Source organism: Dioscorea cayenensis, chromosome 1 (genome assembly GCF_009730915.1).
Source record: "Dioscorea cayenensis subsp. rotundata cultivar TDr96_F1 chromosome 1, TDr96_F1_v2_PseudoChromosome.rev07_lg8_w22 25.fasta, whole genome shotgun sequence".
NCBI lineage: Eukaryota > Viridiplantae > Streptophyta > Magnoliopsida > Dioscoreales > Dioscoreaceae > Dioscorea > Dioscorea cayenensis.
In genome coordinates, this window is record NC_052471.1 from 10,309,948 (window position 1) to 10,336,671 (window position 26,724).

Here is a 26,724-nt window from a genome sequence, read left to right on the forward strand (position 1 = left end):
AATTAATATAATTGTATTAATTAAATAGTACTATATTATTAATTAATCAAATATCTTGAAATTTTTGTAAATGAGTATGGCAATTTTAGTCAATAAAAAAGTATTGGTACCCAAAATCTCTTCAACCCTCTAATTTTGAGGGTTGAGAAATGAGAGAAAAATGGAAGGTTTAAAACCTCCATCAACCCCTCTCAACCTTTATCTCCCCTACCCCTACCCCTACCCCTACCTAAGCATGAGTTTTTAAAAAACCTTCCCTTACTTTTACCTTCAAATACCTCTATCCAAGCAAGCCCTAAATCGTTTCGGATTTTTTTCTAAAATAAAAAAATAATTCAACCATATGAATATTTGTTTTCTAAAGATGAGCACGTAATGGTGTTTTCTCTTGGGTGCATGCACTTGTATTTTCCGAAAAATTACTAAATTCCCTCTGTGTTTTCCATTAAACAACAAAACATTTTCTCTAAATATCCTCAACTCACTGATCTTAATCACACTCCAAAACAATCTCCCCTATTTCAACCTCCCACTTCATCAGACCATGCAAAAACTCAACCATGCAATAAACCTCTTTACACTGAGAATGACATGCATCCCATGCAACAAACCTATGAGCCTTCTGCCCAACATGCACCAAACTATACCCATTCCCATCCCTCACACCCCTCTCCCTCATCAGAGCTCTCATCTTCACCACGTCACTCCGTAACCCCGTCCTCGCGTACATGTTTGACGATAACAAGTACCCTGCAGGGCTCATTGGCTCTAGCTCCATAACATGCGAAGCCGCTTCGCGGCCAAGCTCACAATCCCCATGCCTTTTGCAAGCACTTAACAGAGCACCCCAGGCAGCGGCCCCAGCCTCAAGCCCTTGGGGCATTGACCTTATCAACTTTGCTGCATTCTGGAGATCTCCAGCTCTTCCCAGCATGTCTACTATACATGAGTAGTGTTCTACATTTGGTCGGAGCACTGGATTGTGAATCATTCTTTGGAAACAATTCAGTCCTTCCTGGATTAAGCCACCATGACTACAAGCTGATAACACTGAGAGCATTGTGACTTCATTTGGCTTTATAGAGCTTGATTCCATCTGGTTTAGAAGAGCTAGAGCTTCTTGTGCATTACCATTCATTCCTAGCGCAGATATCATCGTGTTCCATGTCAATATGTTTCTTTCAAGCATTTCATCAAACACTCTTCTTGAGATGTGTATATCACCGCATTTTGAGTATGCATTTATAAGAGATGTGCTGATTGCTATATCGTTAACCAGATAATTCCTGAGAGCTACAGCGTGAGTGGATTTCGATAGCTTCAGCTCTGCTGAAACTGCACAGGCTTCGAGCAGGCTCAGCATGGTGACTATATTTGGCTTTACTTGCGCCAGCTGCATCTCTCGGAAGAAAGCAATAGCTTCATCAGGCTGGCCGATGTGCGCATAGCCAGCGATCATTGTGCTCCATGAGATCAGGTTTCTTCGTTTCATACCATTGAATAGCGTCAATGCAACTTCCATGAGTTCAAACTTTGCATAAGAATCTAGTAAGGAATTCAGGACCATCTCATTAGGGATTGAGTAGCTGTCGGATGATCATACAATGGATGCACTTGCTCCACATTGATTCCCCGACTTTCTTGCAAGTCTGAAGCAGGCTTACCAATGTGACTTCATCCCATACAAGTCCGTCCTTCTTCATTTGATTAAACAATGCCAATGCTTCCAAGTACTTTTCATTGTGTACCAATCCAGAGAGCAAGCTATTCCAGGATACATTGTTCTTCTGCAGCATCTGATAAAAGGCCATACAGGCAGAATCCACATCAAGGCATTTTGAGTACATGTCAACAAGAGAATTCCCTACAAATATGTCAACTTCAAAGCCTCTACGAATGAGATGGCCATGAACTGACATCCCTTGTCTATGATCTCCAACACCACTGCAAGCTTGAAGAACAGCAACGGCTACAAGTCCATCCAAACTGATGGAAGTTCTCGCAGACATTTCCCGAAACAACTGCAGCGCAATAGGGAATTCCCCAACCTGTGCATATGCACTAATCAGCACACTCCAAGAGATCAAATCTCTCTGAGACATTTCATCAAACATCTTCCGTGCGGACTTTAAATCCTCAAATTTTGCATACAAACTCATCAATGCGTTCTGGATAGATAAATCATAAGCAAGCCCATTCTTTATAACAAGATTGTGAATGTTTAAACCTTCAGTGATAACTCCCAACCTCCAGCAAGCCTGAAGAGCAAGGACTAAACTGGCAACATTAGCTTTAAAACCTGAAAGCCTTGCATGCAAGTACAAATCCATTCCAATCTCAGCATCACCATTGCTTAAAAACCCATGAATCACAGAATTCCAAGAAACAGAGTCTTTGTTCACCATTTCATCAAACAGAGTTGATGCAGAACCCATCATGCCGCATTTGATGTAGAAATTCATAATTGAATTGCAAGTAGAAGTGTAAGACTTGAAACCCAGTTTTAGCACATCAGCATGAAGAGAAATACCTTGATTCATAGACTGAAGATGAGCACAGGCTTTGAAGACAGGAGGGACAATCTCATTGTCTGGAAGTAGAGCCGCCATCCTGATTTCATGATAATGAGAGATGATATGTTGCCATCGTTGTTCACTTTCACATCCTCTAACCACCAGATCCCTGAAATGGAATTGCCCACAGGAGAGAAGAGACGCTACTGGAGAACGCATTCAATGTATTTAGTCTAAGAGGCAAATGATACTTAGACTTGTTGTGAAGTTCTGAATTAAAGAAATGAGTCAAATATATACAAAACTGAAAAGATAAGGATTGTCATACTGCAGTATCTTGGGCTATATCTTCATGGGTTTATATTGCAAAACTGGAGATAAGGATTATCAGACATTACATACTTCGACCAGTAGGACTTATACTTGGAAATAGCAAGGTCTAACCATGGCTTGTAGTTGCCATTGTAATGAATGACTCCTGCATTCTCTATCTCTGTAGGATTGATTGCTGGATCGTAGCCGAGACCCAAGACATGCCAATTCCGATCAAGAGGGTATGTCAAGTTGTAGAAGGTTATCAAACCTGGAGGCAGTGATCCAAGTTTCCATAGTGTCCGATCTTCATTCTGCATAAGGAAAAAAAGGATACATTTGAAGTGACGAGCAATGCACATTTAACTAGCAAACTAAAAGATACAGTCTTCTGAAAGAGATGATAATGCTTGCACAAGTGCAAGTACCTATAAATGAAAGGATATCTATTCGAGGATGATAATGCTTGTTTTGTCAAAGAAACTAATGATAGCCCATTAAGTCAGCCATTTAAGTATCTAACCAGATCCAATAGATTTACAGTATTGCATATGGAAAATTTTCAAGCCAGGAAATATCAGAAAATTTTAAATAAATGTCTGCTTAATGTAGTTAGTCAGGTGATTGAAAGAAATAAGTACAGGGCCCCTTATCTTGATTAAAGCACCCTCCAAATCATGAACTCTAACATTTCATCTGCCGGCTATGTTGAACAATTCAATCAAGAACCACCGCTTATAAAATTTTAGTTCCTATTGGTAACATAGAAAATAGGAAATCATAATGAAAAAAAGTGTGTGAAGGTATTGTATCCTTACCAGATCCTGCCAATAATGATATATACCAGTAATATTTCTCTTCGTCCATTCCTTCAAGTCGAACATATTCATTCCAAATGCCCATCCACAAGCCTGTGGATCAAAATTCTGAGAAATTTTTGGATTTGAGAAATTAAGATATGTGTCAAACCGGTGAAAGCTCTCTTTGCAGGTCTCCACAGCACCATTCACCATTCCGTTCATGTCAATAGACCAGAGTGGTGTCAGATCCTTCTGAACAACCACATCATCATCAAGGAATAGTATCTTCTCAAGCTTTGGATATACTTCTGGCATATAAAACCTCAAATGGTTAAGCATAGACAAATACTTTGGATTTCTATACTTGAGATTCTCATGTCCAGCTGAAAGAGATGAAGGGTGATGAGCTTTGAAGTAATATTCTTTGAGCCTTGAAGACTCAAGCTGACGAAGAACTGAACAATAAGAAGAATTCAGCCACTTAAAACTATCAATGTTCTCCACATCAACAGTTGCATGTGGAGGAGGATGGAGAATGAACCACATTTTCATAGCTGCAAAGTTCAACTTATCAGTGACTATATGGAACACATGTTTCTCTGGTTCTTTGGCATGTGCTGCTGTGGAATTGACAACAACTGATGTCGCAAGGACATTATCAGAGAATATAGCATAATGATAGAGGGAAGGATCTACAAGCTTGCCCTTATCTTCCATTTCTTTATTCCCATAATTGAAAAAGAAATAGTCAGTCGTGAGCTGTAGAGGAAGACAGTGAAGAGGCCTGGGTGTTGTCTTTGCAGCATGTTGAATCAAGAAGGTGCTTTGTTTCTTTAGGGCATTTATGCTTTCTTCCGTAGACTGAATCATAACCCGCAACTTTCTGGCAACATCATCACACTCATATAGCATGTCTTTCGCCAGAGACAGAAGGTGGCCCATAATTTTTGCTTGATGAGGAGCCCTGAGAGAGGAATGGCAATTAGAGCATTAGAAGAAATCTCTTAGGCCAAATGGAGGATTGATATAGGGAAGGAGACTTTGAAAAGAGATACCTCCAGTGCAGCTCAGCATCTGAACTTGCCTCTCCAATTACCATTTGATTTTGTCTAATACATTCCGTTAGGGAATCAGCAAGCTCAAAATTTTTCTTCAAGCGAGCAATGCTAGCATATACTTTAGCCATTATAATCTGATCTTTCATGAGTTTTAAGGTTGAATCTGAGTTGGGGCTTTGATATTCTCTCCTCCATATGCTGTATTTCCCCCTATTTATGTTCTTGAACTGTCTAGAACGCTGGATTGCTGCAGCTTGCATCTGCAATTCAGCATCATCACTCACTTGAATCAGCTCCGCAGCTCTCTGTTCTCTCCGTCTTTGTCGCAAAATCTGCAAAGAAATTTCCAATTATAAATCCAAACTCGAAAATAAAATTTGCTGTGAGATTTAAAATGGCAATGACCTGCCGTTTAAGCTTCACAGGATCCACTGGGTTGGTTTGCTGCTCTTTATTAGAGAGAAGAACATCACCATGTTGTGATCTATTGACAACTTGCTCAGAAAAACCTTTCTGCTCCTTGAATAAATACAGAAACAAGATACAACATTGTAACTTAAACTAGAAGAGCCCATGCTCATATACTCTATAAGATCAATTTAAAATAGTTCATAAGATGTACAAACAAAGAGGAAGCTGTAATTTTTTTCCTCAGAATTTTCTGACACACACTAATTACACGATCTAGAACATCAAGAATAGAAATTGCTAGGTGTTGAGTTAAGTACTACAGAAGTAAAAAAGAACGGAGGATTAAGAAAGAACACCTGTGCACCAATATACTGTGAGACTTCTTCATCAGCAGAACTAGCCCAAATCCAGGAAGAGGATAAATCATTTGATTTGACCTTATATGTTCGAACATTTCCAGAAGCATCCGTGTATGTAGTAGTTATATCAACATTCTGCACAGAACGAAGAATATCAATCTATTAAGGTAGCTTCCATTAAATTGCATTTTGCCACCCTCATCTTTAACACTTAAATTAATCTCTACAAAAGAATATTGGTTTTATAACCATGCACATATTGATCCACACTTGACTAAATATCAGTAGCCAATTAAGGTCCCTCACATGGATAAATTATGTTCTAGCAAGGACAGAAGAAACATGAATCATTGCAAAATTGTGTTTGCAGAAGTACAAAGAGGAAGTTTAAGACCTCTTCATCATTGCAGTTTGGGCAATCCAGTAGACGCCTATATCCTTTAAAATCCCTTCCACTGCAAAGAAAATTGCATTTGTGAACTATAACATTCAGGTGACACAATCGGGTCAAGAATCACGAAAAGGTTAAACAATTTCAATAAATTAGCACACAATCCTTGATCACTTATGACTGAAGACAGCCAAATAGAAAGAATAAGAATCTCCAAAGCATTGTCTTGTAACCCAACATCAAGAAAACGCAGAAACAGAATGCTTAAAAGTTTAGATATCATCTCACATTGTATTATCAGAAAACATTCGTGGATCTGCATCTGATACATCTGATCTAACCAGAGATATGAAAATCACCTCCTGCAGAAGACAATGAAGAATCCAGGAATTAAAGAACCATTATATGCTTTGATTTAACACATAATAAATGGTATTTTTCTCGTTCTGACAATACACTATGAAAATTAGCACCTCCCATTTCAAATTCAATATTCACATTATTAAACTGATTAAATTTGAGGAAACAAACCTACGGACGCCCAAACACCACTCGTACGATCTCAATGATTTCAAAAATGAAAGCGTATAACCAAATTAAAAAAACCAATTTGCACCCGAAAAAGTTAATGAAAAAATCATTTTTAAAACAATTTAAAATAAATTCTCATCCCTAAATTAACAACCAGGTCTCAATCCTCTAAACAAATGAAAAAATCCACACTAAAACCAGACACCATTGAATCCATCACCACCAGCATTGAAGAATCCAAATCACTCTGATCTAAAATCATATTTCAACAAAACTCAATCATAAACCATAACTTCAAACTCCAAAATCCAAAGCATTAGATCTACTACTCCTTATCAAATGGCCGCCACGACAAATCCATCCCTAACACACAATCACACAAACTCAACATCACATAAACAAAGTAAAGATCAAATCCATCACTAGTACACTATGAAACACGAGCGAATGGAACGAGAGGAGAGATGAGGTTCTTGCCACGAAGTAGACGACGAGCAGGACAGCTCCCAAGCTCCTCAAACCTCCCAAACGGAACGCCATTGACGCCCCTCAGAAGGAGATCGAAGACGAGAGAGAGAGAGAGAGAGAGATTGAGAGATCGCGGGAATGGAGAAGGTCCTTCGCCGGAGTTTATGCGGCAATTTATACCCGTCGATGAGCTCATCGATGGGATCAATGGACGGACGAGATTCGCGATTCACTGAACATCAAAGTACGGATTACGTTTACAGCCGTTCGATCAACTACAGTAATTGTTTTTTTTGCTTTTATAATTGTTAAAACATTATTCAAATTAAATTTAAAAAATTATTAATTTGGAACCTCTACAAAAATTATGTTATTTGATTTATTGATCTTTAAAAAAGAGAACATATTATTATTTTTTAAAAGTTGCAATTTTCTAAGTTCTTTATATGCTCCCCAAAATTTTATAATGAAATGCTGATCTTTTTAAGTCATTTCTTGAAATTTTTTTTTGTACTTTTTTAAATATAAATACAATATTTAATTTTTAATATAAATGCAACTCGTAAATGTACCGTCGGTCCCTAGTTATGCACGGTTCCCTTATTAAGTTGCAGGAGGATTTTTTTTTAGAAAGATCGTTAAACCATAGTAACTTATATATTTTCATATTTGTTGGTCCCTTGACATCTTTTCATGAAAGGCACTTGTAGTCTTTGTTAAAAAAAATTATAAATATAATAAGCACGGTTAATTAAAAAGATGTATGTCAAGACTTGAAATTCGAAACACTTGACAGTCTCATAATCAACACTTACAACACTTACTTTCACAGTGAAGCCAATGCCGCTGGAATATGACTATTTGACATTTAATCTTTTTAATCAAAATGAAATGGAGGAGAAAATATTTACAAACATTGAACAATTGTTCTAATTAATTCAAGAAACCAGAAAACAGAACATATACAATAACCATTTAATTGGAACCTTTATCACCTTGATCAATTCATTCTCAATTTTGCCATACTAATCTCGTACATAGTCTCATTACACAGAATGATAATAATAACAATAATAATAATTTCATGACTTAATTACAGTAACAACATGAAATTACAGTGATGGATTAGAACTGCAGAAAAACAAAAATGGGTGATGATTGCCAAGCACAAATCATCAAAAAAACCAAAGCTTTCTACATCACCTCAGTCTAGGTGCATGGTGACTGCTTCTAACAGCTTGTCCTACAACATTATGATTAGGATGCAATGGCGAACGGTGGTGCACAGGACTCCGGTGATGCATCTGCTGTGGTGGAGGGGTGCCATGAGTGCCCTTTGATCGGCCTTTCAAGGCCTCAATTTGCTCTAGAGTATCTGCAACTTCCTTCATTGGCGGGCGGTTCTTGGGCTCGCCGGCAAGGCACCTTAGAGTGAGTTGTGCCACTTGAAAAGCAGCCTTTGATGGATACTGTCCCTCAAGCCTAGGGTCCATTAGGCGGGCGAGCTTTCTCCGATCAGATAGACTTGGTTTGGCATAATCGACAAGATTTTGTTGCCCCGCAGGACGATTTGGATCAAGTGCTCGTTGACCTGAGAGCAATTCTAGTAACACTACTCCGAAGCCATACACATCACTCTTTACATATAAGTGACCTAATTTATGTGAGATCTATGTGTTAGCATTTTTATTTTGTAAGGAACATGATAAGAAGAAAAAACAAGATGAAGCTTGAATTTTACATACCGGTGGCTACATATTCAGGAGCAGCATATCCATAGGTGCCCATGACTCTTGTGGTGACATGTGAATCCCCAGCGCTTGGACCATTCTTCGCCAAACCGAAATCAGAAAGCTTTGGGTTGTAGTTCTACACAATTACAAGGGAAAATAAAGATGAAAAACGTAATTGGATTGAAAAAGATAGGAGTTTGGAAGTACAAAATATATATACCATATCAAGAAGAATGTTAGAAGCTTTCAAATCCCGATAAATGATTTGTCGTTCAGATGAATGTAAGAATGCGAGCCCTCGGGCTGCCCCTATGGCTATCTTCAACCTTAGGTTCCATGATAGTGGATCAAAAGTAGCACCCCCTATGCAAAATGAACTCATTACTGGCACAAGGAAACTTATAATACTAAATGATTGGTGGAATAAGTCTCAGCATAAACCACAGTGATGAATTGATCAGAGCTGAAGTAAAAAACAGAGGATAATAACTGGTGAAATTTGTCTTGTAACTTATACATGCCACACAAAGCTATATAATTGTGTAATATTGATGGAGGATGAAGATTCCAAGGACATAACTTTCCAAAGACCTCAAGTTTTTTAACTAGTGCATGTCTAATCGAGTGCTTCGCTAAAAATAGAATTTACAAGTTGTCAATAGCAATATGAACTTTGAACAAAATGAACCATCTTGAAAAGGATATGGATGGAAACATATTAACAAGATGTTGTCATGTTCAGTTTCAATCTTATTAAATTAGAAGAGGATATAATTATGATTGGTAAACTCACTTCTAAAGAGATGATTTTCTAAGCTCCCTTTTGGCATGAATTCATAGACAAGTAGGAGTTCCTTTTCTTCCAAACAATATCCCAAGAGCTTGACAAGGTTCGGATGAGAGAGCCTTCCTAAAAAATTCACTTCTGACTACAAGACAAAAAAAAAGGAAAGGGTATCACCGACTGAAAAAAGCAGGACGTTTAAACATTACGAAGAAATGGAACAAATGACAGGATAAGGTATGATCAATATATATTTAGTTAAAAGCAAGACACAAAATATTCTACATTGAGTGAAACAATCACCTTCCATTCTTCCAAACCTTGCAAGCTCTCAGAATTGAGTTTCTTAACTGCAACCACCATACCTTGGCCACTCTTCACAGGATTGAGAGTTTTCTCATCAACCCACCCTTTGAACACTGTCCCGAATCCACCTTCTCCGAGAACCATTTCTGGTTTAAAATTCTTTGTGGCATTCCTCAATTCACTGAATGTAAAGATCCTAAGGTTAGGTAGATCCAATATCCGGCCTTCTGGGAATGCCTCATCAAGACTAACACCACTGCCGGTGGACTGCCCAAATGTGCTACTGCTAACGTTTGAAAGAATACCAGTTGTCGTAGTAGTAGTAGTAGTAGTACTACTACCACCGATCCTCGATGTCGATGGCTCTGTAACAACAGCACAAGATAAAAATCTCATCTTTCATACATAAAACAGGTTTCCCCTTATCAGATTCATACAACAGTAATAAGGTCTTTTCTTTTCTTTTCTTTTTTTGGGTTCACCAAACTAGGTCAAAATTGGAGGGCAAAAACAAGGGTTTTTATTAGAAGGCCTAATTGAAACTCAAAAGTTCAAAACCAGAGTATAACTATTGATTCTAATGGAAAATTTTCAACCAATTCCACTAGAAAAAATCATTAATCAAAAATTTTCTCATTATACATGAACTGAAACACAAATCTTGAGATCAAACAAACATCATGATATTTAGATTCATATTATGTGCAGGAAAAACATAAACAAGAAAAACAGAAGCTACAAATTTAAAAAAAAAAAACAATTTAAAAGATGAAAAAGAGAAGAAAGAGATTGGAAGAATTACCTGAACTGAGAGACCTTGTGTTATAAGGGCTTGAAGATTTCTTTGAAGAATGCAAACAATTCCCCATGGATCAATCTTCTCTTCTTCTTCTTCTTCTTCTTCTTCTTCTTCTTCTTCTTTGATTGTATATCTAGTAAGGGTATGAAGAGATGGGCATGGTGGTACAGAGAGTCAAAGAGGGTGTGCAAAGGAAAGGAGAAGGAGAAGAAGAGGACGAAGAGGAAGAAGTATAAGAAGGTGGTGAAGGAAAGTTCAATTCAATTGAGGACTTGCGTGTGTGTTTTTTATTAAAAAAAAAACACAAGAAAATAAAAATAATATTTTTTTAAAAATTTATTATTATTATTATTATTTATTTATTTATTATTATTATTATTATTTGTATATTTTGCACTTTGTTTTTGAGTTACCTCATCAAGAAAGTCAATCTATATAAGATTGACTTGCCTTTTTTATTTTTTATTTTTGGTAATAGATGTTGATAAAGACTATTGTAAGTTGGCTGATATTAACAAGGGAATTTAGTGAAATAAACAACTGAAAAGATAAATAATAATTATTTTTTAAAAAATAATATTTATTTGTTGATTTGAAAATGAAAAGTTTTGTTATATTAATGAAATATATGTATATATCTATATATATATATTTGATTTTTTTAAAAATTAGTAGTTTGGGGGATGTTTAGTTTAAGAATTAAAATGGTGGAATATTTTCTTTTTTTGTGAAATATTTGCACTTAAAAATAACTTGAGAGGCATGATAACTTTCAAGGTATATATCTTGACTTAGTAAGCAAGAATGGTATAAATATTAAGGTCAAGTACTATTACGAAGAGTATATTTTAAACCAAAATGTGTTTATAAATATACATCAATGGTTCCTAGATTTGTGGGGGAAAAAAATAAATAAATAAATAAATAAATTGTTAATGTTACCTAAATAAGTTTTACATTATAATAAAAAAAAAAATCAATCATGAAGAATATTATTTTTAATATGTGAGATAATGAAATATGAATTTATGGGGCATACAAAAAAGAATCAAGAAGTTATTAAAAAAATTACATAAAACCTGTTTTTTAAGGAATAAGCATAAAAAGATTTTCTCAATATAATGTTTGGAAATTTCGGAAAGAACTATTTAACAAAGGTATTCTTTTAAAAAAAACAAAAAAGTTCTTTCTTGTCTGTTCCATTAGAACTTACAAAATATAATTTGCTAAAAAATAATTAATAATCAGTTAAATAAATCATTGATATTTTTATTGTCATCAAAACATCATATCACACACCTAATGCTTACATCTGTATTCCTTAACCTAAGTAGTCAAGTCATTGAATAATATTAATATTTATAAAAATTTTATTCAAGTTGGTCAATGTTTGAACCCAACTAAAATTGCAGCCTTGTTGACTTGACTCAACCATTTAATGTGCTGCGTTTATAATAAAGAATTGAACCAACAAAAAAAAATTCTCCAAAAAAAAAGAAAAAGAAAAAGGAAATATTTGCATATTTGTTTAAATATATTTTTTGATAATATTATTAGACCTTGCCTTTACACTTAAAAGTAACATAATAATAGAAAAATATAAAATTATTTAGACATTTATGCTATATCCACTTAAACTCAAATTTTGATTCTCGCTCTTTGAAATTAGGGTAAACAACCTGATACAATTTTAATGATATATTATTTTAATTATTATTAAATAAAACTATGTGCATATTACTTAAATTGCTATGTCTTTGGGGTCCAAGTGGTAATATACTTAAGGTTCATGGGGTCCATATGAAAATTTTAATCTAACCCATAATGTACAATCATCATAAAAAAAGGAGTGATTATAAAATTATTTATTTAAAAAAAAAATCAGTTGACTTAGGCAAATTTTTTTAGATTCATGTGAATGAATCTTGAATAAGTGGTAAATTAAAACGAGGTCTAAAGTTTTAAATTATTTTGAACACTTCAATGGAAAGTTAGTCATATCTAGCCTTTTATTTGTTAAAGTATGTGTGTACAGTTTTCATGAATAATATGTTGTTTTTGCATTATTCTTATAAACAATAATTTTTAGGGTAAATGCCACCGAAGTGCCGGAGGAGTTTCAAAACAATCTCTAGATTCTTAAGACTTTATGACTACTCAATAAATATATATATATATATATATATATTTATTCAAATACATAGGGAAATTCCCTGTTACAGAGTTAAAGGTTACAATTGAACTATTAAAGAAAGACAATAGAAGATAATGGAAGTGCCTCAGTAAAATAAAGATAAATTAATAGTTTTAAAACTATAATTAAGTATTGCAAATGAGTTAAAAATAAGTTGACTTTAAATTAGGAAGACTGTTTAGCATAGATGCATGATCGAAGGACTTTTTTGTCAAATGCAATGGTGCACAAGAACATGATGGTTTTTTCTATTACTTTTTCTTGTCTGGATTTTAATTTTTCGGAAGTGGGATTTGTTCTTAGAGATAAATTTTTATTTAATGATTTATGTTTATTAACACAATATACAATATATTTTTTGCGCATAATATTAGAGAATTTTAAATAATATATATAAGAAAGAAGGCTTCTCTTTCATTGTATTTCATGTTTTTTTTATGAAATACAACAAATACATAATACAGATCAGGAGTGTGATCATAATGAGGCATGCGTCCTCACTCAGTTAATATAGACTATAAATCCGCACCCATAATTAGAGTTTTTTAACACCACTACATCTAACATGTTTCAAATTCAGGTAATGATTATCATGCAAATGAAACTTTTTATAGTGAGGGCAATATCTCTAAATCAATAGACCTTATAAACCTTTATTTTATGTCCGCATGAACTTTAAAAAAAATTAATTGTTATTTTTTAACATAAATTTTCAGCATTGCACTTGAATCCTTAAAATTACAAATTCCCATTTTGTGTGTACACGTTATTTTTAAATATAAAACCTCTAAATTTGAGTTTATTTCTCAAATACAACTTAATCACACGACTCAAGTTTTAGATTATTTTAAACGCTTCATTGGAAAACCAAGTAGTCAAATTTAGTATTTTATTTTTTATCTCCACTAAAAAAATATATCTCTATAATATTTTGAATCTTGATTCATAATAATATTAAATTTTTTGAAATTTTTATTTTTAAAATAAAATATATTTATTTTGAAACGAATTAATATCCCCAGAAACATTTTTCATTTGAATTAAATTATTCTCGTATTTACAAACTTTAAAAATAAAATTATTTTACATGTAAAACCTCTAAAATTAAGCATATTTCTCAAATACCCTCAACTTATGCACATGATTCACGTTTTAGATTATTTTACCCGCTTCACTGGAAAAACATGTAGTCAAATTTAGTGTTTTATATATGATCTCCACAAAAAAATATCTTTATAAATATATGTTGAAATGAATATTTTGAATCATGATTCATAATAATATTAATTTTTTTGAAAATTTTATATTTAAAATAATATTTATTTATTTTGAAACGAATTAATATCCCATATAAACATTTTTCATATGAATTAAATTATTCTAGCATTAAAAAACTTAAAAAATAAAACAATTTTCTAGAAATATTATAAAAGCTAGCCAATCATAAATTTTCAAAAAAATAAAATAAAATACAATAAAAAGGATTTAGATTTTTGACTCTTTTAATAAACAGAGAGAAAAGACCAATTCCCTTCTTACGTGTATGACATCATTAAGCAAATTTATTCAACACGTTGCATGGGCTATTACTTAATGTTATATTATTTCATGTAATGTAATAATAATATGTATTTTTTATTTTTATTTTTTTTAGGTGTTGCAATATGGGAATTTTTCTTCTGCTTTGATTTGATTTTAATTTTTTTAGCTATAGATCATCTCTTGATAAAAAAAATTTATTTGCAAAGGCCAAGTCTACTCAAAGTAATTAGGCATGAAGACAAATTTCTTATTTTATTTATTTATTTTTATTTTTTATAAAATTTTGAATCAACATCAAAAGATATGTACAAGCATTTAGTTACTATTTCAATATAAACCTAGTATTAATAGACTAAGAGGTTATTGACTAAATGATCCTAATGAAACCCTAAGTTATTTAATTAAACTAAATTTTATTTAATTGTGTTAGTGTAATCGCACTATAATTGGCATGATTTGCCACATAGTCAAGGTGACATGGCAAGGCATGGTGATATGGTAAGGAGTCTTGACTTGGAGGCAAATATATTGAAGATCTTGGTGGAGTTATTTTTTAGCAAGGTGTTACAATTTGAAAACAAGATCATGTCAAGATCATATTTAGGTGATTTGATTAAAGACTAAATATGGATGGAGCTTAATTGAAGAAATGCCTATCAATGGTATGATTGAAGACTATTGATGGTGTGATTTGAAAAACCTTAATGAGGATGATTGAAGACTATTAAGGGCAAGATTTGAAGCATGCCTATTGTTGGCATGATTGATTGAAGTTTGAAGACCAAACTTGGGTGAATTGAAGATCAAGTTTGGTAAGTTTCATGAAGACGCACAAGGACGTGCACCCCTTGCGAGGGGACTGTGTGATGAGAAACTGAGGAGGTAGCTAGTTGGCGACAGTTGGGATCGGAAGATTTGGCTGCACCGACTCGGACTAAGCATGACCAGGAGGTTGATGGGTCTTGATCGTCGTCTGCAACGTAACCAGAACTCAGTCAATTTAGTAGTCAGAGCCATGTTGCAACTTATGTTACAACAGGATGTTGGGAATTCGGATTCCCACTGAAGATCGAGAGAGAAAAATAAAGTAGAAAACAATCACAAGAAAGACAAGATTTACGTGGTTCGGCAAGATTGCTTACGTCCACGGCCGCACTAGGGTTTTATTTCAATATCTGAAGCACTCATACATCTTACAAGAGACTGCCTATATATAGAAGAAATCTGAGGCATATCTGGATTAGAACTCTGAGGCATATCTGGAAGAGGGTAAATCATATCTGGATCCTAACCCTTTCTGGATCCTAAACTTATCCATATCCTAAACCTATCTGGATACAAATCCTATCTGGGTACAATTTACAAGATTATCAAACTATAATCCTAACCATATACAAATTACCCTTGTATCCTACTGCGGGCGTTCTCCCCGCACCTCCAACCTAAACCGATGCTCTCCCGGACCTCCTGGGGTGTCCACAATCATGCTCCACATACCTAACAATCTCCCACTTGGAGACTGATCTTCTAATATAAGCGGCTCTCTTATAGTCCTCATCTCTATAGCTTAAATGATGCTCCTAGTGCGGCGCCTCCTCTTCATCAAGCAATTTGGAGGCCAACTGAGGCCATGCATAGCCTCAGTTTCTGGATGGTTACACTCTTTGTCAACATGTCAGTTGGGTTCTCTGCACTAAGTATCTTCTTCAGTGCTAGTGTCTCATCCTCAATTAACCACTGAAAGCCCTTCGCCACAAATCTGGCCTTGTACCTTTTCTTGTCATCATGTTCTTCCTTGACATGGTACACCCATTTGTTCTATGAGGCTTTTTTCTCTTCTGGGAGCTTAGTCAACACCCAAGTCTGATTCGTCTCTAGGGAGTTCATATCCTCTTTCATGGCTAACTCCCACTTGACATAATCTTTCACTTGCATAGCTTCTGTATAGTACTCCGGCTCACCACCATTGTCTATTCTAAGACTCTTTCGAGCGGAATCATCGATAAAGGTAACATAGTAGTGCGAGCCTCCAAGAGATCTTACTAGAACTGGCCCCCATACATCACTGTGCACCAATTGTAGCATTTTTGCCTTTGATACTCTTGCAGACTTTGAGAAACTGACTCTTTTATGCTTCCCATAAATACAGTCTTCACAAAGACCTTTATTAACCGTCTTCAAATCGGCGACTTTTCCAGCTTGATGCTAGCAGTTTCATCCTTTTTCTCGCTCATGTCCCCAAGTCTTCGATGCCATAACTTTTAAATCAAGCTGAAGAATCCATGAGTCGATATTGTATCTCGCTCTTTTGAAGTCATGTATAATGTTCCCATCTTCTTGCCCTGTACCACAATCCTTGCACCCTTCGTTACTTTCCACGATCCTCCTCCAAACACGATAGTGTATCCGGCATTGTCAATCTGACTCATGGAAATCAAGTTTCTTTTTCAGTCGGGACATACCGACTTCTTGTAGCTTCCACTGTGTTCCATTGGCGGGTCCTTATGTGAATTTCACCCTTTCACGTAATCTCCAAAGGTTCATTATTAGCAAGATATACCTTTCCATATTTTTCCTGCAACATAATTATGTAGCAATTCTCTACAGATGTGTTGAGTGAAACACGCCCTTTTGAGTCTAGAATCCACGACTCAATAGGGATCGTCAACACAGCGAAACAAGAGCATCCTCAACATCTTGTTGATGAATTTGCAGAATCGTCATCTTCTGATTGATTCTTCTTATTCTTCTTTGGTGCCTTGCACTGACTACTGAAGTGGCCCTTCTTATCGCAATTCCAGCAGACAATATCTTTGTGATCCTTTTTCTGACCCTTCTGTCGACTCCTTCCTCTACTTTGTATGCTCAAAGCTAATCCCGACGATTCTCCTGATTCTTTTCTGCGAATATCCTTGCTCAGAATCAAATCTCGGATATCCTCCATCTTTAATTTCGCACTTCCCGACGTAAAGCGCTCACTCGCGATTCTCGTCGTTGACCAACTCTCCGGTAGGGATGATAGCAAAATCGATGCCTTTACCTCATCCTCAAAGCGTGATCTCCACGGAACTCAATTGAGTCGTAATCACATTGAACTCATTAATGTGATGCATAGCGGATGCACCTTCTACCATCTTCAAGTTAAGCAGACGGCGCATCAAATACACCTTGTTCGAGGCAGATGGTTTCTCGTACATATTTGATAACGCCTTCATTAGATCCGCGAGTTTGTCTTCTCTTTGGCGATGTTGAAAGCCACGTTCCTTGTCAATGTCAAAGCGAACCACTCCAAGCGCTGGCGATCAAGCGGATCCTAGCCCGCTTTGCTCCATCCTCTCGGCTTCTTCCACGATAGCGGTTCATGCAGCTTCCTCTGGTAGAGATAGTCCTCTATCTGCATCTTCCAGAATCCGAAGTCTCTGCCATCGAATTTCTCAATTCGAACCTTTCCTTCTTCCATCATTGCTCCCACTCTTATTTTCAAACCTGGGCTCTAGTACCAGTTGTTGGGAATTCGGATTCCCACTGAAGATCGAGAGAGAAAAATAAAGTAGAAAACAATCACAAGAAAGACAAGATTTACGTGGTTCGGCAAGATTGCCTACGTCCACTGCCGCACTAGGGTTTTATTTTAATATCTGAAGCACTCATACATTTTACAAGGGACTGCCTATATATGAAGAAATCTGAGGTATATCTGGATTAGATCTTTGAGGCATATCTGGATTAGAACTCTGAGGCATATCTGGAAGAGGGTAAATCATATCTGGATCCTAACCCTTTCTGGATCCTAAACTTATCCAGATCCTAAACCTATATGGATACAAATCCTATCTGGATACAATTTACAAGATTATCAAACTATAATCCTAACCATATACAAATTACCCTTGTATCCTACTGCGGGCGTTCTCCCCGCACCTTCAACCTAAACCGATGCTCTCCCGTACCTCCTGGGGTGTCACACAATCAGGCTCCACATACCTAACACAGGAGATGCAACAACTAATTTTGAAAGGTTTTTAAATTAGTAGCCGTGGAGATTCTAAAAGAGGTATGTGATATATTTGGGACGTTGAGGTGTCTCGTGGAGGAGAGTGTGTGAGCACTTGACAATCTAGAGAGAGTAGTGATCTTTATTGTTTGAGAGAGTGAGTGACAAGTGTTTTGTACTCATGTATTTTCACCTCTTTTAGTGGATTGTTTATCTCTGGACTTGGTCCCCTAAACGTAGGCGAGTGGACTCCAAACTGAGTTACTAATTTTATGTGTTTCTTTCTTGCTTAGTTTGTGTGAATATTTTTTGAGTGTTTTGAGTGTTTTTTAAACTAACAAATTGTTTCAACAAATATCCATATGAAATGTTAAAAAAATAAACAAATAAAAAAAAAATAAAAAGCTTTTCATTCATAATAAAAAGGCTTTTTTAAAAAATAATGCGTTTTTTTATTTAATTACGAAAATAGGTATATTTTAAATTATTTACGAGTGTAGGTAAAACGGTAAAGTTGGTATCGGTTTTAATGTTTGATACCGGTTTTAATATTTGGGGTAGAAAACGGTATGAATTTTAATATTTTTTTTTAAAAAAATTAAAATAAAAAAACAGGATGAAGCATCCGTCTTCAGTGCAATGCACTGAAGACGGGATGCTTCATCCCGTTTTCAATGGTTTTTTTTTTTATTTTTTATTAAATTTTATACAATTAATCAATTTTAACTCTTTATTATTATAGGGAGAATTAGTTTTACTTATTTTGTTGATGATTTCATTATTATTAAAGAAGGAATTATTCTTAATTATTTTATTAATAATTTGAATTATTGAAAATTATTATTATTATTATTATTATAGGGAGAATTATTCGTAATTATTTTATTAATAATTTGATTATTATTGGGAATTATTAAGGCAGGAATTATTCAAAATAATTGTTAAAGTGGAAATTATTGAAATTATTTTTATTTATTATTTAAATTATTATTTTTATTTCTCCAACTATAAATATGTTCATCTAATGCAATACCCTCATCAACTTGAGAGTCTATCCAACTCATTTTCTTCAATCTATATTATATTCTTCTTATTCAAAAATGGCAGAAAGATCACTCATTCTTGTCTACTACAATGGTTCCATTACAACAACTGAAGATAGTGTCATATATTTGTCTGACAATCAATCTTGTTTTTACGTTGAAAATGATATCTCTTTAGGATTTTTAAAGAGAATCATTCAAGAAAACATAGAGCCTCGAACAGTGAAATGATTACGCATATCAAATACAGGCTCCCTATTTCTTGTGGCAATGGGAAGATTTGCTATCGATTATTTAAATTGCGCAACGATCGTGATGTTCAGATGATGTTTGATTGTCGCCAAAGATTCACCGAAATTTAAGTTCTTGAGCTGTATGTAGAGCTTGGCGCTGCTACTTTCACTGGTGGTTCTTCTGAACAACACATCAATATTGTTGAAAGGACATCCACAGATCAGATGGCATGGGATGATCCAACATGCAATGTTGGGTTCACTCCCTTACAACCATCGAATGCACCAACATACCCCCCATCAGCAATGCAACCACAAATGGAATCAATTGGCATACATCAAGATATTGGAACTACTTCTTTTCATGATACCCATGAAAATGAAGTTGGTGAATATGGGAGCTCTGGTGGGGATGAGTTTGATAGTAACAACTACACAGAGAATAGCGAGGCAAGTCCTGAAAATCTTCATTTAGAAGATTGCAATTTGGAAGATATCCCTAGACAAAGCACAAATTTTACGATGCCACCATTTGAGCCTCCAGCTCATATGAGGGCATTAGATTTGGAAGCAATGTCAGCCCCAGAATTCCCAGGACATCCTTTCTTTAACACCCACAGATGTGGAGGGGCAGTAACAGACGGAGAATTGTATGTAGGCATACAATTCAACACCAAAGATGATGCTGTCATTGCGATTAAGAATTATTGCTTGCAGAAGTCAGTGGATTACATTGTGATCGAGTCTAATCCAACTCGTTATGTAGGAAGATGCAACCTATATGGTGACGGATGTCGTTGGAGGGTTCGTGTATCATTCAACAAGAAGAAGCAGATTTGGCATGTTACAAAATATAATGGTCCTCATACCTGTGCGTCGGCAATGATCTCCCAAGACCATTCCAAGCTTGATTCCAATATGATTTGTCAGCGCATACAGGCTTTGGTTAAAGAGAAGCCGAGCATCAATGTATCTGTTTTAATAGCAGAGATCAAAAATCGATATGGGTATACTCCAACATATAGAAAGGTATGGATTGCCAAGCAAAAAGCAGTTGAAGCAGCATTTGGGAACTGGGAGAAGTCATATAATGAATTACCAAGATGGTTATCGGCTTTGGAGCAATTTGTCCCTGGGACAATAATTGATCTCCAAACTCAACCAGCGTATAACGGGAACCACATGGTACGTGATACTCATGTTTTTCACAGACATTTTTGGAGTTTCCTTTCATGTGTGGAGGCTTTCAAATATTGTAAGCCAGTAGTGCAGATAGATGGCACACATCTTTATGGAAAATATAAAGGAACTTTGCTGATGCCAGTCGCTCAGGATGGCAACAAAAACATCCTTCCTATTGCTTTTGCTATTGTAGAAAGAGAGACTCTAGACGCTTGGAAATTCTTCTTAGAGCATTTGCGCGTGAATGTGACACCACAAGAACGAATCTGTTTCATCTCTGATCGTCACGAGGCCATCAAAGGAGCATTCCGAGCAATTGGTCGATCGATGCACCCTCCGCATGCCTACCATGTTTATTGCGGCTTTTTTTTTTTTAAATAATGCGTTTTTTTATTTAATTACGAAAATAGGTATATTTTAAATTATTTACGAAAGTAGGTAAAACGGTAAGATTGGTACCGGTTTTAATGTTTGGGGGTAGAAAACGGTATGCTTCATACCGGTTTTAATGTATGGGGGTAGAAAATGGTATGGTTCATACTGTTTTCACTATTTAATTTTTTTTTAAAAAAAAAATAAAATGAAAAACGGGATTTATCATCCCGTTTTCAATGCTAATGCACTGAAAACAAAATGAAGCATCCCGTTTTCACTGTTTTTTTTAATTTTTTTTTAATTTTATACAATTTATCAATTTTAAATCTTTATTTGTTTGTAAATACATTTCTGTTTTTAATTTCTTAATTTTTTGCACTTTAACCCCACATTTCTTTTATAATTAATTCAATAATTTATAAAATAGTTTTTTAAACCAATTTTTTTAAAAAAAATTATTTTAAAATTATTTTATTAATATTTTGATTATTATTAGAGTGATAATCATTGAAGTAGGAATTATTGAAAATTATTTTTATTATTATTTTTATTATTGTTGTTATTATTACTATTATAATTGAGAGAATTATTTTCAATTATTTTGTTGAAGAAGGAATTATTTCAAATTATTTTATTAATAATTTGATTATTATTGTTAGTGTGGGAATTATTGAGGTAGGAATTATTTAAAATTATTATTAAAGTGGTAATTATTTTAAATTGTTTTATTAATATTTTGATTATTATTAGAGTGGCAATTATTGAAGTAAGAATTATTGAGAATTATTTTTATTATTATTAGTAAATTATTTTTTTTATTGTTGTTGTTATTATTATTATTATTATTATTACTACTACTATTATTATTGGGAGAATTATTCTCTATTATTTTGTTGAAGAAGGAATTATTTCATATTATTTTATTAATAATTTGATTATTATTGTTAGTGTGGGAATTACTTAGGTAGGAATTATTTAAAATTATTATTAAAGTCGTAATTATTTTAAATTATTTTATTAATATTTTGATTATTATTAGAGTGGTAATTATTGAAGTAGGAATTATTGAGAATTATTTTTATTATTAGTAGTAAATTATTACTATTATAGGGAGAATTATTTCCAATTATTTTGTTGATGATTTCATTATAATTAAGGAAAAAATTATTTCAAATTACTTTGTTAATATTTTAATATTATTTGGGAATTATTATGGCAGGAACTATTTTAAATAATTGTTAGAGTAGAAATTATTTAAATTATTTTTATTAATAGTTTCATTAATATTATTATTATTATTATTATTATTATTATTATTTCTTCAACTTTAAATATGACTCCTAATCCAATACCCTCATCAAGCCATTTTTCTTTTCATTGTCACCAAATCTCCTTTTTCTCTTATTTTCTCTTATTTTCTCTTTTCTTCAATTTGAGTTTATTTTTCTAAATGGCATTATTACGAAATCAAAATGAACGTATATCATCAATTTTATTGGAGAAAGTAAGTTTAATGCTTAGATTTTATGTGGCCGTGTTTTATTTGTTGTTTATTATTTATTATTTATTTTAAATTAATTATTTAAAAAAATTTTTACAGCCTAATCAAGTTCTAAGGTGTAGGCATATTTCTATTGCTGAACCACCGACGGAAATCATGGATATTTTAAGAGAAGCCGGGTTTTCACATGCAGCTCAAGTTCAACATTTTCAAATTGATTCTGGTCTTATCAGTGCATTAGTGGAGAGATGGCGGCCAGAAACACACACATTCCACTTGACTTGTGGTGAAGCAACAATTACATTAGAGGATGTGGCATTGTTACTTGGGTTACCTATTAATGGCAATGAAGTTATTGGACCAACATCCGGCTTTGGGATTGATCTATGTGAGGAGTTGCTCGGTGTTATCCCGCCTCCTGAACAAAGAAAAGGCCAAACAATAACCCTAACTTGGCTTGAAGAAACATTTGGTATGTTACCGCATGATGCAAGTGCACAACAGATTGAGTATTGTGCACCTGCATATATACTAAGGCTCGTTGGATGTGTCTTGATGCCAGATATGTCTCAAAATAGGGTTCATTTGAAGTGGTTACCACTTTTACGGGATTTCACTAAAGTTGGAAGATATAGTTGGGGATCAGCATGCCTAGCTACCTTATATAAGTCCTTGTGCCGTGCATGTAACAAAGACATGAAGAACATTAGTGGATCAATGATATTACTCCAATCCTGGGCATGGTATAGAATTTCAAACATATCTCCACAAACTCAATCGAATGTGTTATTTCCCCTAGCCCGCAGGTAAGAATGATTTTTAATAATTATTCAATTTCAATGAACTACCTAGACTATCATCTAACTCATTATTCTTTTCATGTGGACGAACATTCAAGTGGATGATGACAGACGTAGTAACCACCATAATGTTAAGGTGTATAGACGGTTACTCGATCGAATGGAACCACAACAGGTAAATTACACACACACACAGATATAAAGTTACAAATAATCATATATCACCAGATATTTACATTGAGAATAATTGCTTACTGTTTGAATATTGTTTTTCCTTTAAACAGTTCATATGGAGGCCATATGATATGGACGATATAATTGGAAAAGTTCCATTTGAAATTTATGCAGACAGGTTATTATGGACTGTATATACATCGTTGATATGTTTTGAAGTTGTTGAGTGGCACCAAACCGATCGAGTAACAAGACAATTTGGATATGCTCAAGGCATTCCACAAGCACCAGTAGACATTGGACTGACTCATGAATATGATCTCCGTGGTAGGGTAGACACAGATTGGGAAATAACACATGCTAGGTGGATTGGATACTGGAGGGATAGAGCATCACGTTATCTTCAGCTTAATGTTCCAACCGGGGGGAACGCAATGTCAAGACCATATTATGATTGGTATATGGCCAATACTATTATCTTTTTATCATCAGATCAAGACCTTTTAGACCCTCGTAGTAGAGGTAATGTTCTACCATCCCCACTTCGAGCCTTCCCTACAGCTGATGTAGATGCTCCACCACCGAGTACTCGACCACCAAGGCGTCGTAGGTGTGGTTCTCGTCGTGTGAGTAGTGATGAACCTACTTTGCATGAACAACAACATGAAGCTTACCAGCCTCCTCCATCATCAGTTGATATTGCCATCAGCCAATCTTCTCATTATCCTAGGATTCCTACATTTGACCATAGTAGATATTCGATGGATCCAGGGATGGACTTTATGCAAACTTTATTTGAGTATGAACCTCATGTATCTATGGAACGAGGTGAGTCAAGCCGACCAAGACAGGTTACACATGATGATTGGCAACAATCAGAAGATTCATCTAATGAGTGAGCCTGTCTTGGTCAGTGAGTGTTACGGCTCACGATGAAATATGATCGATAAGGGGTTGGTCGTCGCCAATCATCATGTGCAACCTGTCTTGGTCGGCTTGACTCCCCTCGTTCCATAGATACATGAGGTTCATACTCAAATAAAGTTTTAGCAAAGTCCATCCACGCGATCCATCGAGATATCTACTATGGTCAAATGTAGGAATTCTAGGATAATGAGAGATTGGTTGATGGCAGCATCAGCTGATGATGGAGGGCGGTAAAGCTGCATGTTCGTTGTTCAGCTGTCGTTCATCTGCTCACGGCGAGAACACACGCGACGCTCTGGTCAGTGCTGCTCGACGGTGGAGCGTCATCGTGTGAGGGAAGGCTCGAAGTGGGGATGGTGAGCATTACCTCTGCTCACGAGGGTCTAGGTGTTGATGCGTTATGATAATGATGCCAGTAGTATTGGCCTTGCCAATCATAACTGTGAGTGTGACGTTTGCGTTTCTGATTTGGAACATTAAAGATGAGAATAACGTGATGACTCTATCCTCGTTATCGATCACCTGGCGTAGCGTTGTTCCCAATACATTGTCTACTACGCGATAGATCATGCTCATGAGTCGATCCAATGTCGTGCGCTGCTTGTGACGGACTGCCTCCAGGCACATGCAACGTTGTCTTGTTTTCGATCGGGTTTGTAGCCGCACTCAGGCAGCTGTCGATATGCGGGTCGTGTCGTTTGTGCGCTGAAATTTCCGGTGGAACTCGATTATATGGGTCGTATCCTGTGGCCTCCCTGTGAGCGTTTAAAGGAAGGCAATGTCGAGCGGTTGACAATCTCTCAGTGTAAGTACTCGATGATGTGCGATTGTTGATAACGATATACGTGTGTGACGTGTAGTTACTTGTTGTGGTTCCGTTCGTCGAATGTCAGTCTACTCGCGCGGCGCGATTATCGGTGGATTTCGACCTACGTCGTCGTCATCCCTTGGTGTTCGTCCACATGACAGAATACTGCGCTAGATGATAATGGGTAGTTCATTGAAAGTGAGTGATTAGAAAATCATTCTTACACTGCGGGGCTATGGAATAACGCGATGCGATTGAGTTTGTGGAGACTGTGTTTGAAATTCTATACCATGCCTTGAGTTGGGTACAGATCATTGGTGCGGCTAATGTTCTTCATGTCTGTTTACGTACACGGCACAAGGACTTATATAAGGTAGCTGAGGCATCGTGCGTCTGACTCTGTCCCGGCTGGTGAGGTCCGCGAAAGAAAGTGGTGACCACTTTCAGTGAACTCAATTTTGAGTCGTATACGGCATCCAGTCACGTCCAACGAGCCTTAGTATCTGTGCACAATGCTCAGTCTGTTGTGCGGTCGCGGTCATCGACAACGTGCGCTGGTGCAAAGCGTTTCTTCAAAGCAAGTGAGGGTCATGGGCTGGCCTTTCTTTGGTGGGAGGCGGGACCAACTGCCGAGCAGCTCCCGTGACTGGGTCTCGAAAGCTAGGATGTTGATCGATCACTTCGTTGCCGTTAATGGGTGACTTAGCGTGACAATGCCACGTCCTGGCAATGATACTGTTGCTTCACGCAGAATGAGCAGTGTGAAATAGTGATGCGGCAGCCATCTCTCCACTAGTGCAGCGATGAGCGGAATCGTGAAAATGTTGAGCAGTGCGTGTAACTCCGACCTACTCTTCAAAAGAGCATCATGATTTCCGTCACGGTGGTGGACCCGATAGATAATATACCTGCACCTTAGAACTTGATTAAAGCTGTACATTTCTAGATGATTGATTTAGGGTAAATGATAAATAATGAAACTTAGCAAATAGCAACGACCACATAAAGATCTAAGCATTAGCTGCTTTCTCCAACATTGATGATATATGTTCATTTTGATTTTATGTGCCGTAGACAAACTCAGTGTGGAGAAAAGAGAAAGATAAGAGAAAAAGGAGATTTGGTGAGCAGTGAAAAAGAAAAATGAGCGATGGTATTGGACGAGTCATGTTGAAAGTTGACGAAACTACAACAGCAATAATGACAATGACAATAATAATAGTGGCAATGATACTATTGGCAAAACCAATTTTGAAGCAATTTCTGCTCTAACTAGTATTTACATAGTTCCTACCATAATAATTCCCAAATATTATTATTGATGACAAGGCTCAATTTGATGATCGCTCATGTAATGAAATCGTCAACAAAACGCAATTGGAAATAATTCTCCCTATCATAGCAATGATTTACTGCTAATAATTAAAAATGATTCTCGGTAATTCCTACTTCAGTAATTACCGCTCTATGATAATCAAAATATTAA

General features: G+C 35.5%; 3 protein-coding genes across 4 annotated transcripts; all 3 read right to left on the reverse strand.

Moving 5' to 3' along the window:
- Positions 1–365: 365 nt before the first annotated feature.
- LOC120264605 (pentatricopeptide repeat-containing protein At2g17210-like) lies at positions 366–2,758 on the reverse strand. The gene is given in 2 exon segments (XM_039272428.1): positions 366–1,583; positions 1,585–2,758. Coding segments are annotated over 2 exon segments (2,241 nt in total). The 5' UTR covers positions 2,733–2,758; the 3' UTR covers positions 366–490.
- Positions 2,739–6,996, reverse strand: LOC120264616 (probable galacturonosyltransferase 3). 2 transcript variants are annotated; one of them, XM_039272447.1, is made up of 8 exons: positions 6,853–6,996; positions 6,133–6,206; positions 5,848–5,908; positions 5,451–5,588; positions 5,089–5,196; positions 4,681–5,015; positions 3,644–4,589; positions 2,739–3,139 (listed from the first exon to the last, which is right to left on the reverse strand). In XM_039272447.1, exons 1-8 carry the CDS (start codon positions 6,913–6,915, stop codon positions 2,864–2,866), a joined length of 2,001 nt encoding a protein of 666 aa, XP_039128381.1. In that variant the 5' UTR covers positions 6,916–6,996; the 3' UTR covers positions 2,739–2,863. The 2 variants fall into 2 exon arrangements, with proteins under 2 accessions (XP_039128381.1, XP_039128373.1); XM_039272439.1 differs by having other exon boundaries at positions 5,089–5,202; positions 6,853–6,995.
- An 843-nt stretch (positions 6,997–7,839) lies between these two features.
- LOC120264629 (probable serine/threonine-protein kinase PIX13) lies at positions 7,840–10,705 on the reverse strand. Its single transcript, XM_039272458.1, has 6 exons — positions 10,469–10,705; positions 9,664–10,031; positions 9,370–9,505; positions 8,797–8,939; positions 8,589–8,712; positions 7,840–8,497 (listed from the first exon to the last, which is right to left on the reverse strand). Exons 1-6 carry the CDS (start codon positions 10,533–10,535, stop codon positions 8,043–8,045), a joined length of 1,293 nt encoding a protein of 430 aa, XP_039128392.1. The 5' UTR covers positions 10,536–10,705; the 3' UTR covers positions 7,840–8,042.
- Between the last annotated feature and the right edge of the window lie 16,019 nt (positions 10,706–26,724).